General features: G+C 38.5%; 1 protein-coding gene and 1 pseudogene across 1 annotated transcript; one reads left to right on the forward strand and one right to left on the reverse strand.

Moving 5' to 3' along the window:
• The first annotated feature begins 4,457 nt into the window (after nt 1-4,457).
• LOC143458817 (zinc finger BED domain-containing protein 5-like) lies at nt 4,458-7,048 on the forward strand (annotated as a pseudogene).
• Nucleotides 7,049-7,860: 812 nt separating this feature from the next.
• Nucleotides 7,861-9,294, reverse strand: LOC143458818 (general transcription factor II-I repeat domain-containing protein 2-like). Its single transcript, XM_076955691.1, has one exon. It carries the CDS (start codon nt 9,292-9,294, stop codon nt 7,861-7,863), a length of 1,434 nt encoding a protein of 477 aa, XP_076811806.1.
• Between the last annotated feature and the right edge of the window lie 3,135 nt (nt 9,295-12,429).

The raw sequence follows: 12,429 nt of genomic DNA on the forward strand, positions 1-12,429 counted from the left end.
ATGTGCAGCACTGTATAATTTATAGCTCAGTTGACTTCTTGTCACTCACTGACTCGTCAAATCCCTTTATGGTTTTGTAAAAATAAATGTCAAATATTACCATGGCTTACTATATCATGTTATCCACAAAATATTAGTCCACAATGCATTCGTATTATTTTGCTTTGCCAGCTACACAGCAATGACCAAAGTTTATTTTGAGCCCCAAACAAATCTTAAAACGTTGCTATTTTTCGCTAAATCATGTTTATTGAAAAAACTAGCCCCGGTCTACCCTATCGTGAAGGTTAGTAAACTTCGGATCCGTTTCTCACATTTGTCACAGAATGTAATACTGACTTTTAAATTGGAGAATACCGTTTCAGAAGATATGATGATGAAAATAAATTATTATATTCTAAAATGGAAGCTGTTAATGACATGCAAGTTGAAAAACCTGGATGAAAATTTGCTTCATCAACTACGCAAGTGCTTTAACAAATAACACTTCTCTTAAAGCTTCACAGTGTCTTCTTTAAACATGTAGGCTAACCAAGTTTTTCTTTTGTCCCACACATTACATCATTAGTCCGCGCTGCACGAACTAATTAGGATTGTTTATCGTAGGCAATCGATATAGCCGGCAAAGGTTAAGAACGTATAACGACCAAAACCAAATCTGAAGCAGTGTCGCAAGCCTTGGTATATTCTAGTCGTTTTCATTTCGGGCAGAGAAGGCCTGAGCCCATACCACGTTGATTAAGAGTAAGTAGTTTTTATGCATGGTGCTTTTGTACGGACGCCTATACTCGTTGAGTTCGAATTTACATGTTTGATTCCGGAGAAACTAAAGTACTTGAAAATAGTGACGAATGTACACGTAAAAGAATACAACCTGTACATCGTTCAAACAAGATTTCTATTTACCAGTGCCGAATGCCGATATGTTAAGCTTGGTTGTTGGATTGTGATTCAAAGTGACGAAACAATCGAGTCGGCCTGTCTGGATGAGAATTCATTTCACGGGAAAGCTTTGGTCATGAATCGGAACTTGTACAAAAAAAGTAGAAATCGGTATCAGGGGTTTTCACGATCCTTTAAGACAGTGGTGCTGGGATGTTAACTTAAACATCTGGAAATTTGTCCCATTTTCACATTGCATCGCAACTCGACAGCTGTAGTTGGTGTATAGCAGGGGTGGGCAAACTTTTTGTACTGCGGGCAGCATTAGAAAAAATGTTGCAGCCGGCGGGCCGCACACTCTCATTACAAAGTAGGAAAATTTACCCGGTGTGTAAATAAACGCATATTCATATTAAACACAAGTTTTGCATTTCACACTCAGTTACGTTTAAAGCTACGCAATCTTCATCCCAAAGGCCTACGGTAGCCGCTACCGTATTTGTATTTTATGATCAAACAATTGAATCAAACAATGCATGAGAAGTGTACGGCTAGTTGCTGAAAGCATGTTGCAATACATGCGCGACTGACGTGTGTGTGTTTACGCACTGAAAGTGAAGAGAAAAACACACTCGTAAAGGGTAATAATTTGTCATGTAACCTGTTTAATTAAAACAATAAGTGTTGAGTAGGAGTTTCTGCAAGTGTTATGTAGTCGCCCTTAGGCTAACAATTTCGTTTGGTTTTTTCATTGAGCATTCCCATACATAAGCTTCTTAGTCTGTCACAGACACGATGGCTGTCAACAGGGTTTTGGAACAATGGCCAGCTCTTCATTTTCATTTTACGGATTATATTGCAAACAAAAATGATCCCTCAAATACTGTAAAAACTATCCTTGATGCATTGAGCAATAAATTCCACAAGCTGTGCTGGAATTTTTAACTTTTCAATGAAAAAGAATAAATCAATTTCAACACCTTGTTCCAGATGGAAGGGGCAGTTACAAAGCTATTAAAAGAAATTCTTTGTGATTTTATTAGAGTAGAATTTGTATGCACCCCTGGATTTAGTTGACCTGGAATAGAGGAAGCAGGCCATTTAAGAATGATGTTAATGATGAGAATTTTGGCGCAATCGTCTTTCTTAAACATCAGTGGTTGGAGAATTAAAATAACAAAAATCTGCATAGTGTTGTTGCTTGCTTGTTGTCACTACTCTTTGCCATTGTCCCGGTTGAAAGACTATATGAAGCGAGAAAGCTTAGTTGGATTGTTACATACACAACAAGGAATGAAGTCCCTTGACATACCTGCTGACAAACTGAAACTGAATGTTAAATACCATACTGACATATTGAAAATGGTGAGAAGTGTTAAAAGCAATTCCACTGATACTGAAGTACCTCAAACACACTGCTGCTCAAATGAGTAGCTGGACAGTAGTAGGCTAGACCAGGGGTCGGCAACCTGCGGCTCTTATTAATTTTATTGCTACAGTAGAAACAAACAGAAGAACACTCGCGTCTTTATCTCACTGAGCACATTATAGTAAATGAAAGCACAATCATTCTGGTTGTGACGTCATAATTAGTCGATATATGATATCCATAGGCTATGTGTCGTTTTCGTTTTATTGTGAAAATAGTTTTGCGGCTCCCAGTGAATTTTATTTTGTGGAATATCGGTTAAAATGGCTCTTTAAGTGCAACAGGTTGCCGACCCCTGGGCTAGACCTATAGACTACACAATGCTGTTATTTAAAAAAAATATGGGTATATATCTGCAACAAGGTTAATTTGTTTGACATTTGTATATATATATGTATGTACTCCTACTAGCCATCTTTGAGGTAATGTGACAACATAATTTTTGTTGGAATTTGTAAGAGCCCCTGCTGCTATTAACAGGTGTTGGCAAACATTCAGTTGCTGGGCCACTTCTAATGAACCAAAAATTTGAAAATATTTTAAGCTATTAACAATTGAGAAATCAACCTCACTTTCGAATACACAAAATCGATGGCCGAAACATCTCCGGGTTATGTACGGCTAAAAATAGCCTAACTCAATTATTTTAAATGCTCCTGTCTTGAATGTTATATCAGAGAACCGTAGTAGGCTGCAATAGTTGCAGCATTTCTCACATTACGCAGGCATACAACTTTTTTTTTTGCCAGAGAAATATCAGTTTACACCAAAGAGTCGCGGATACAAAACATTTTTGAAGCGTAATATTTATGTTGCAAAATAATCTCTAGCCTAACTGAAGGTGTTCAGGTTTGTTTTGGTTTTGTTAGTTATATTCCCTCAAAGTGTCTCCTTTGCTGCTGGAGAATAGCTTTGGTAGTCTGTCCTGAACACTGTAAATGAAAAAAAATCTTGTACGAAATAATTTCACAAGATGCATTTTTCGTTGGCTTCAAGACCTATCAGAAGGCTGTTTCCAAGTCTGTGATACCCTAGCAGTTGGTGTACTTCACCGTCTTTGTCATCTAACATGTCGTGTCCGAGATCTTCAACATGTCGTCTGTCTAACATGTGATATTAAAGATTGCAGAATCTTAAGGATAGATAGGTTGGTATTTGCTTACTGGAATTTAAAAACTTACTTTTTTAAGATGTTGTGGAAATTTCTTAAAACGATTTGGTACAGCCCCAGCCTGTTTCGTTGCCCTGTTCTATCAAAATATATCTGAAGAAAATAGTCCCAGCAAATTTTTGAGTGTTTGCAGGGAATTCAACAATCTCTACGCATTGCCACAAGCCATTCTTTCCTTCAGTCCGAGTCTGATGGAAATCTTTTGTACATATACTCGTGTACTGGTAGGCTACTATAAAGAAATGTTTTAATAAAAATATGTTATCGAGTGTAGCTGAGGTAAGTTATTGGTTGAACGCATTGCCAATGAACAACAGCTGCAATGTTAATGAGATGGTCAAAACTTACAGCTCACTAAATTGAACAACGGGTGCAAAGACACGATTAATTAATAATTCCTGTTGCACAAAAACACCTGCCAGTACTACTACAGTATTGCTCTTTGCAACTCAGTTTTAAGCAACTAACCTGTAGTCGAATAAGAGATATAGCTAGACTATAGACTTATAGAGTATAGACCGTGTACATATAGAAAAAAATAGCATATTTAACACCTTAAACCAGGGGTTCCCAACCGGTGGTACGCGTACCACTAGTGATACGCGGGAGCTTTCAGGTGGTACGCTAGCAGCTCTCCGTTGCATGCGATATAGTAGTATAACAATTTAATTTTGAGTTGCTAAAATATGCGAACAACACTTTTATTTCTTTTCGTACTAAATTCTCTGCACTCAGTAAGCTACTTTTATCGATCTTGCTCCCTGCTGTCATTGTCATTAATACGATGCTGCTGTGCGAACTTAATGGTGTCTGTGACGAAACTATTATGTGTGCAATGTGAATGGTGTCTGTGACGAAACTATTACGTGTGCAATGTGGTCTGTGCAATTGCAGGATTGCGTTTATTCTGATCTTGGTTTTCCCACGTGTAGTGGCTGAATCCTGAACATTACATTTTTGTCTAAATATTTGAAAATGTCGAAGCGAACGTATAGAGCAGATTATATTAAGTATGGCTTCATTGCTATTCAACATCGTGGAGATTGCTTACCTCAGTGCGTGATCTGTATGAAAACCCTTTCAAATGCAGCTTTGAAACCAAGTTTGCTTAAGCGGCATCTTGAGTCCAATCATGCAGATAAGATGAATCGAGATAAGAGTTATTTTGAGCGACTTGGGGAGAGCGTGAAGCGACAGCGCATGGATCACACAGGCCAGTTTTACCGAAATAATGCCGGAATTGTGAAGGCATCCTATGAAGTATCTCTTCTGGTGGCCCAAAACAAAAAAGCTCATGTCATTGCGGAGTCACTTGTTTTGCCAGCAGCAAAGATATTAGTCAGAAATTTGATTGGAGAAGATGCAGTGGCAAAGTTGGATAGTGTATCGCTTTCTAACAATACTGTGAAACGACGCATCGAGGAAATATCAGTTGATATCGCTGTACAAGTGATTGCAGAAGTAAGAGATTCGAAGTTTGGATTTGCCTTACAACTTGATGAATCCACAGATGTCACAAACTGCTGCCAACTGCTTGTCTACGTCCGCTTTACACAGAACGATGCTGTAAAAACGGAATTATTGTTGAATCATGAGGTGTCCATTACATCAAAAGGAAAAGATATTTTCAACTCTTTGGATAACTTTTTCAAGGAAAATGAACTGGATTGGGGAAATCTTGTCGGATGTACGACAGATGGGCTCCCTCTATGCTCGGTAGAAAGTCTGGATTTCAAGCCCATGTCAAAGCTGTGTCACCTCGCGTCATAAGTGTTCACTGTTTCATACACAGGTAAGGTTCTTCCTGCAAAGTTGTTAATGTGCTTGAACAGGGTTGTCAAAATCGTAAATTTTGTTAACACATCAGCTTTAAATACTCGATTGTTTAAGGTTCTTTGTGAAGATCTCGGCTCAGACCACACTTGTCTCCTCTATCACACAGAAGTGCGCTGGCTCTCTCGAGGAAATACAACTAAGCGTCTTTTTGAAATGAGGAATGAATTACTTTTATTTTTCCAACAGAAAGACCATGAATTTCAAAACGATCTGGAGGACGAGGAATTCATTGCAAGATTGGCTTATTTGTCAGATATACCGGTATTTGAAGCTTTCAATCATTTAAATCTGTCATTTCAAGGGCAAAACTGCACTGTCGTAGACTTTGTTTCAAAACTGGGAGCTTTTATCTGAAAGCTGGAATTATGGAGGAAAAATGTGGAAAACAAGCGCTATGTATGGTATGTTTAAATTTCTGTCAGCCCTTGAAATGGAAATCAGTGATGACTTTTCCAGAGAAATTACCCAGCACCTCTCGCTGCTAACTGCTGAATTGCAGCATTACTTTCCATATACCACAAGCTGCCCATACATCACAGATCCTTTCTCAGTGGACCCAGCCGACCTACCTGTCGGTACAGGGGAACAAGAGGAACTGATAGACATGCAGGAGGATCAGACAGCAAAAAAACAACGCAAAGAATGTTCTGCAATAAACTTCTGGCTTAGTATGGCTTCTTCATACCCAACGCTAGCTTCCCACGCTGTTCCACAACTACTGATTTTTCCTTCTACTTGGGAATGCGAGCAGGGATTTTCTATTCTTATGAACATCAAATCAAAAAATCGAAACCGACTAAGTGCCCCTGGACATGACTTCAGATGTGCTATTAGCAAAGTTATGCCACGCATCGATCAACTGGTGAAAGATCTCATTAAATTTAGTTGTATTGTGTTTAGTTGTGTCTTTTTCTTTGTTATTCTGATGCGTCCTGTGCTGTGTGGTTTAATGGACTCTGTGATGTTTTGTTGGTAATTTTGCTACTTTCGCTGACTTTACATCCAGATTCATCATCTTGCAAATAATTTAATATTGGATCAAATTAGTTGTTTTGAAAATAATGGTACGTGTTGACAATCCGTGGTGGCTAAGTGGTACGAGAACATAAAAAGGTTGGGAACCCCTGCTTTAAGGAGTTCTTTCAGACAGTTTGATCGTTTCTGCACGGGTGGGTCAAATCGCGTTAAACACAAACTTTATTGTAGCCAGCGCGATTTGACCCACCGGTGGGTCGCATAGTTTTAAGCAACTTATAGACTAGATCACTAGAGTAAAGCTATTTGCTTGTGTGATAGACCGTAGGCAATATATTGTGAGTAATTTCTGTTTCAATTGTTGCAAAATGAATCCTGCTTCGTTTTATGGTAGAAGTGCTGCTAATTTTGACGAATCTTCAGATGAAGAGGTGTCAGATGATTCGGTGTATGAACCAAGTGATAGCAGCAGTACAGGTGTAGAAGAGGATGAAGAGGAAGATACGTCGACAGCAGATGTTGCGACCACCACAGGCATGGTAAATGGTACTTCTGGTTTAGCCACCCTTCAAAATAGTTGGACTGCTATCAGTGTTGGGCAGAGGAATTTTGGATTCACTGGTCAAGAAACTCTGTGCATTCAGGCTGAACCTTCACAAGAAGGCAAAATTTGGCCAATAGACGTATTCAGTCTATTTATATCAGATGACATCATTAGTCTAATGGTGAGAGAAACACACCAGGTCCAAAAATAAGCTGCAGAAAAAGGTGTTTGGGGTGTAATGAACTGGCATCGAAAAAGGTAAAAAGAGTGTCAACCTACTGTGAAGGCTGCGAGAGCAAACCGTACTTGTACTTGTCCTGCTTTAAAATGAAGCATTCGGACTGAAAATTAAGTGACAAATGTTCTTTTTCAATATAATGAAATTACAAACAATTTCACCATTTGTCTTTGTTGAACAAAGATTGTGAAACAGGAAAAAAATAGTAACAGTAATTTTTTTCGTAAGAACCACCGGTGGGAAACAACGCAGTAGCAAAATTTTACGCATGACCCACTTATATAGGTCGCACTCGCATCGCCGCGAAAAAAACAGTAATTTTTTAGTAGGCCTACGACCCACCGGTGGGTCACAACGCAGTAGCTAAATTTTACGCATGACCCACTGATGGGTCGCATCGCCGTGAACGTGTTAAAAGGCCAAGTAGGGAACTCTATCGCAACCGCAAAGGTTTATCTCCATCAATGTTGAAGCAGTCACAGATGCAAATTTGTGCTTTACTAATATAGTCTGTAGATGGCCTGGATCTAGACCAGTGGTGACGAACCCGTTCGCTGTCGCGGGCCACTTCATTAGTTACAGCTGAGTAAGCGGGCCGCACAACTTTTAAGTCATATGACTATGTAGTTTTTTTATAAACGATTAGAAATAGTTTATCAACAATAAGGAACAACAAACAAAAGTAATAAAAATCCCATGCGAATCATACAGTTGAAGCTATTTTATGTAGTATTGAAACATAAAATAACAAAAAATAAAAAGAAAGATTTAATAAAGTTTCTTGCTTAGTGAGATTTTTGGAAATTTTTTCTCTTGACTAAGCGTTCAATATTAGGTCGAACCGACGATGTAGCAACTCTCAACTGCATACTAAGATTTTCGTCTGTTAACCTCGACCTGTAACGACTTTTTGTAATGTTCAGTTTAGAAAAGAACTGTTCGCATAGGTACGTGCTGCCGAAAACAGATAACCATTTGAGAGCGAAAGCTCTCAAGTTTGGAAACTCTTCCTTTGTAAAATATACTCGATAAAATTCAAGCAGCGGCTTGTTCAGGTACATCGCTTTTAGCGCGTCATCACTCTGTAGTTTTATCAGTTCAAGTTGGAGCTCAGAGGGTGCACCAGGTGTAACATTAAAGGGGATGGAGAAGATATCAAGCTCCAGTTGTTTGCTTTTGATATCCTGAAATCTAGCTTTAAAGCTCTCCAAAAGACTTGAACATTCCAAAGCATACTGAGTACATGAAGTTGGATTGTGTTTGTTATCTTTCAACTGATTTTCCCAAAGGCTCAGCAGTGACATGAAAGATTTGATCTTGGAAAACATCGTGTGCAACAGTTGATTTGGCCCTTGGAGTTGTACATTTAATTCGTTTAAATATTTCGTGAAATCTACCATAAATCCTAAATCGCACAACCAGTTTTCATCTTCTATCTCAGTGAGAGGACACTTCTTCAAATTTCTAAATTCAATAATTTCTGGTAGAAGAGAATTAAAGCGTCTGAGCATATTACCACAACTTGTCCAACGAACAGCACAGTAATAAAGTAGATCATCATAGTCAGCATCAAAATCTTTGAGAACTTGCTTGAATATGCGGTTGTTTAGATCCCTTTTTTTAATGAAGTTAATACAGTCTGTAACTACCGATATCACATGATCAAACTTCACCGATTTTGCACAAAGGATATGGCAAAATACCAATCCATCATGTCTAATTCCTTTTGCACCCATTTCCTTCTTCAACAATGATACCAACCCTTTATGTTTCCCAACCATTGCTGGTGCGCCATCAGTAGCAACACCACACAGCTTATCTAATGGCAGGTTGAACTTGCCTAAAGCTTGGAGAAGCTTCTGTAGCAGATCCTCTCCACGAGTAGTTCCGTGTATCGACTCGAGAGATAATAAGTTCTCTTCAATATGGAAATCTGATGTTATCCCTCGAAAAAAGATTGCCAGCTGCGCAATGTTCTTGATGTCTGTTGTTTCGTCGAGACACAAGGAGAAGTTAACGAATTTCCCAGCTCTTTTTTTGAGATTATCTTCAATATCTTGTCCCATTTCTTGTATGCGTTCACAAACAGTGGGCCGGGATAAACTCAACTTCTGGAACAAATGAACCGACTTAGGAGCCAACTTTTCAGCTGCTTTTACAAGTATTTCCTTGGCCCATGTCCCATCGTCATACGGCTTGAACTTGTTAGCGATCAACATCATTTGTGCTGCAAAAGGAAGTCATGACACTTTGCTGAGCATGCAAATCTTTCTTGAGTTCTTTTATCTTCATTTTTCTGAGTTCCCCATCCAAGTTTTTTAACTCAGAGTGGTTGGTCTCGTAGTGACGTTTTAAATTTGACTGCTAATTCCCTTTTGCACTTCAAACAAAATGGTTTTTCTTTTTTCTTGATAAAGAAAAACATATCAGTCCATTCCTCCTGAAATACCCTTTTCTCATCTGCAATCTTTCTTGTTTTTGCTGAAGACATTGAAATTTGTATTAAATTGTTAAATTAGGTTAAAATTTTGCAGAATAATGAATATCATGTTTAATCTGTAAATTAGTAAAAAATTGGCTTTAAAATGTTTAAAAAAAAAATAAATTAGTGAATGCAAATTTGCACCACGCCGACCTGACAACTTAATACAGAAACAGAAATAGGCTAAGCCTAACGTACTGCCGCTAAGCCTAACGTACTTAACTTCAATTAGCCTAACTCAATTAATTAACAACTCAATTCAATCAATTAACTTCAAACTAGGTTGTAGACTTGTAGTCAAAGCTTTTCAACTGACACTTCACAGACTTTACCCTTGCCATGAGAATGCAGTCTTCTATTAAAAGAATCATTCATTATGCTTTCTTTGTGACGTGATAGTAAATTTCACTCGTGCATTTTACGAGTACCGTAGTTGAAAGTATAAGACAATAGAAGTGTGAAAAAAGGTTTAATTGCGCTCAGCGGGAGTCAGACTCTACGTAACAAAGAATGTTCAAACTTATTAAAAAGTGTAAAACGCATAAGCAACGATACTCTTTTAACCGGTTAACCGGCAGATTTATATCTGGATATATATGCCTTGCATGTATGGGCGTTTGGTGGGGCGCACAAAATTGTTTGGCGGGCCGCAGGTTCGTCACCTCTGATCTAGACACAATTGCAGAATTTTGACAACAATCTTCTTGATGGAATTTTGTTGGGATATTTTTTGATGACACCAATTTTAAACCCAGCTACACAAAAAGAAGTGTATTTTAATAAATCAGAATGTTTGGTATATTTGGAAGCAAAGATTTTAGTGCCTATCATTGTAAGCCAGGGGTCGGCAACCTTTTGCTAGTCACGGGCCAAATGTCGAGTGTACAACTCTTTGGCGGGCCGGAATTTTCATTAATACTATAATTCACACTCACTTGAGTATATTACACTATATTGCTGCAATCTCAATCACAAAAAGAACAAAATTTATGTATTCACACTTCAACAACACAGCATTAATGTGACACTTGATGCTGCTTGCTTTGTGAAAGTTTTTCAACATCTGGTGACAAGTCAGATGAAGCAAGAACCAGAACATTTTCTAAATGGGCGTCGGAAATTCGGGATCTTAGCTTGCTCTTCGTGAATTTCATTGTTGAAAACATTTGTTCACATCTGTACGTGCTACCAAACATCGATGCCATTTCTTTTGCATTGTTGGTCAAGCTAGGATAAACACCACTTTCAAGAAGGTACTTTTTGTAAAAGTCAAGCAGCGATATGCCCTTTGTATGAAATTTTGCCTTCAATTCGTCACTGCATGCATTGCATTTCAATAAGGTCCATTTGAAATTTTTCGGGAATGGTATTGGCGTCCACATCAAACGGAGTACTGAATAGCCTGAATTTATTTTGTAGAGAACGAATGTCGGCAAAGCGTGAGGAAAATTCAGTAATTAAATTTCGTATCACAGTGACAAATGTAGTGTTGCTACTAGGTTTGCTTTCCTCCAGTATAGGAAAGTGAACATAATTTTCTTTGTCCAGTTGACATTCCCAGAGTCGCAGTTTTGTTTCAAATGCGAGTATGTGCCTCCACATCTCATGTATCAGTTGTTTTTTCCACTGAAGTTGCAAATTGAATTTGTTCAGATGTGACGTAAAATCTACAAGAAAGCAAGATTAGATACCAGCGAACTTCGCAGAAATACAGAACCATATTGATTCTCTGCTTCTGGTAACATCTGGCGAAACTGTCGGTGATTCCGTTTGTGAGACAAAATCATATTCACAGCTTTCACCACTGTGTCCATAACACTCTTCAAGTTTGTTGTCTTGGCGCAGAACGCCTCCTGGTGAATTAAACAGTGTACCTTTGAGATTTTGTCATTGCGTCCGAGATCTTCCAAGTGTTTTTGAAGCAGAGCAACGGCACCTTTATTTTGACCGATCATTGCAGGAGCTCCGTCGGTTGTTACCGACACCAATTTTGACAGATCGAGCCCGAGGTTCAAACTGTTAGTGCACTGCAACAGTGCCTTCAGAATATCTGCTCCTGTTGTAGTGCCCTTCATAGGAACTAACTCAACGAAATCTTCAAAAATATCAAAATTTGAGCTGACTCTACGAACGAATACCGCAAGCTGAGCTGTGTCCGTTGTATCAGTGCTCTCGTCAATAGCAATTGAAAAGTATTGCAAATTTTTTTAGACAATCTTGTTGGCGAGTTTTTACATCCTGTGACATTTCTTCGATTCGTCGGGTGACAGTTCTTGCAGAAAGGCTAACATCGGAGAATAATTTTTTTTTCTCCGGGCATATGACTTCGACAACGGCCATCAAACAGTCTTTCACGTAATCACCATCAGTGAAAGGTTTCATGTTTTTTGCAATTACTTTGGCGACCTCATAGCTTGATTCAGTGTTTTGCTTTTGAAATATACTTTACTGATTTTCTAAGCAGAGTTTAAGACGGTTAATTTTGTCTTTTCTCGTTTGGCCTCAGTACTCCGAAAACTTCGAATGCTTTGTCTCATAATGACGCTTAATATTAAATTCCTTGTTTACAGAAACAGACTGATTGCAAATTAAGCACGTGCGTTTACCAAAGTGTAGTATGGAAAAGTACTTTTCCGTCCATTCTTCATTAAAACCTCGGCACTCATCATCACCCTTTCGACGTTTCGCTAACATCCTAAATTGTAACAAACTTTAGGTTAAAGCTCGTGTGCGTCTCTCTTTGTATCTATCACGACTAGTCTAGTCTACTCTACAGACAATCTCGTACTTATTACGAGATACTAGTCTACCGCCTTCGCACCAGTTTTATGGCGTAACAATACCACAATTTTTTCAAACACTGCAGTTTGAA

The sequence above is a fragment of the Clavelina lepadiformis genome, chromosome 5 (genome assembly GCF_947623445.1).
Source record: "Clavelina lepadiformis chromosome 5, kaClaLepa1.1, whole genome shotgun sequence".
Lineage (NCBI taxonomy): Eukaryota > Metazoa > Chordata > Ascidiacea > Aplousobranchia > Clavelinidae > Clavelina > Clavelina lepadiformis.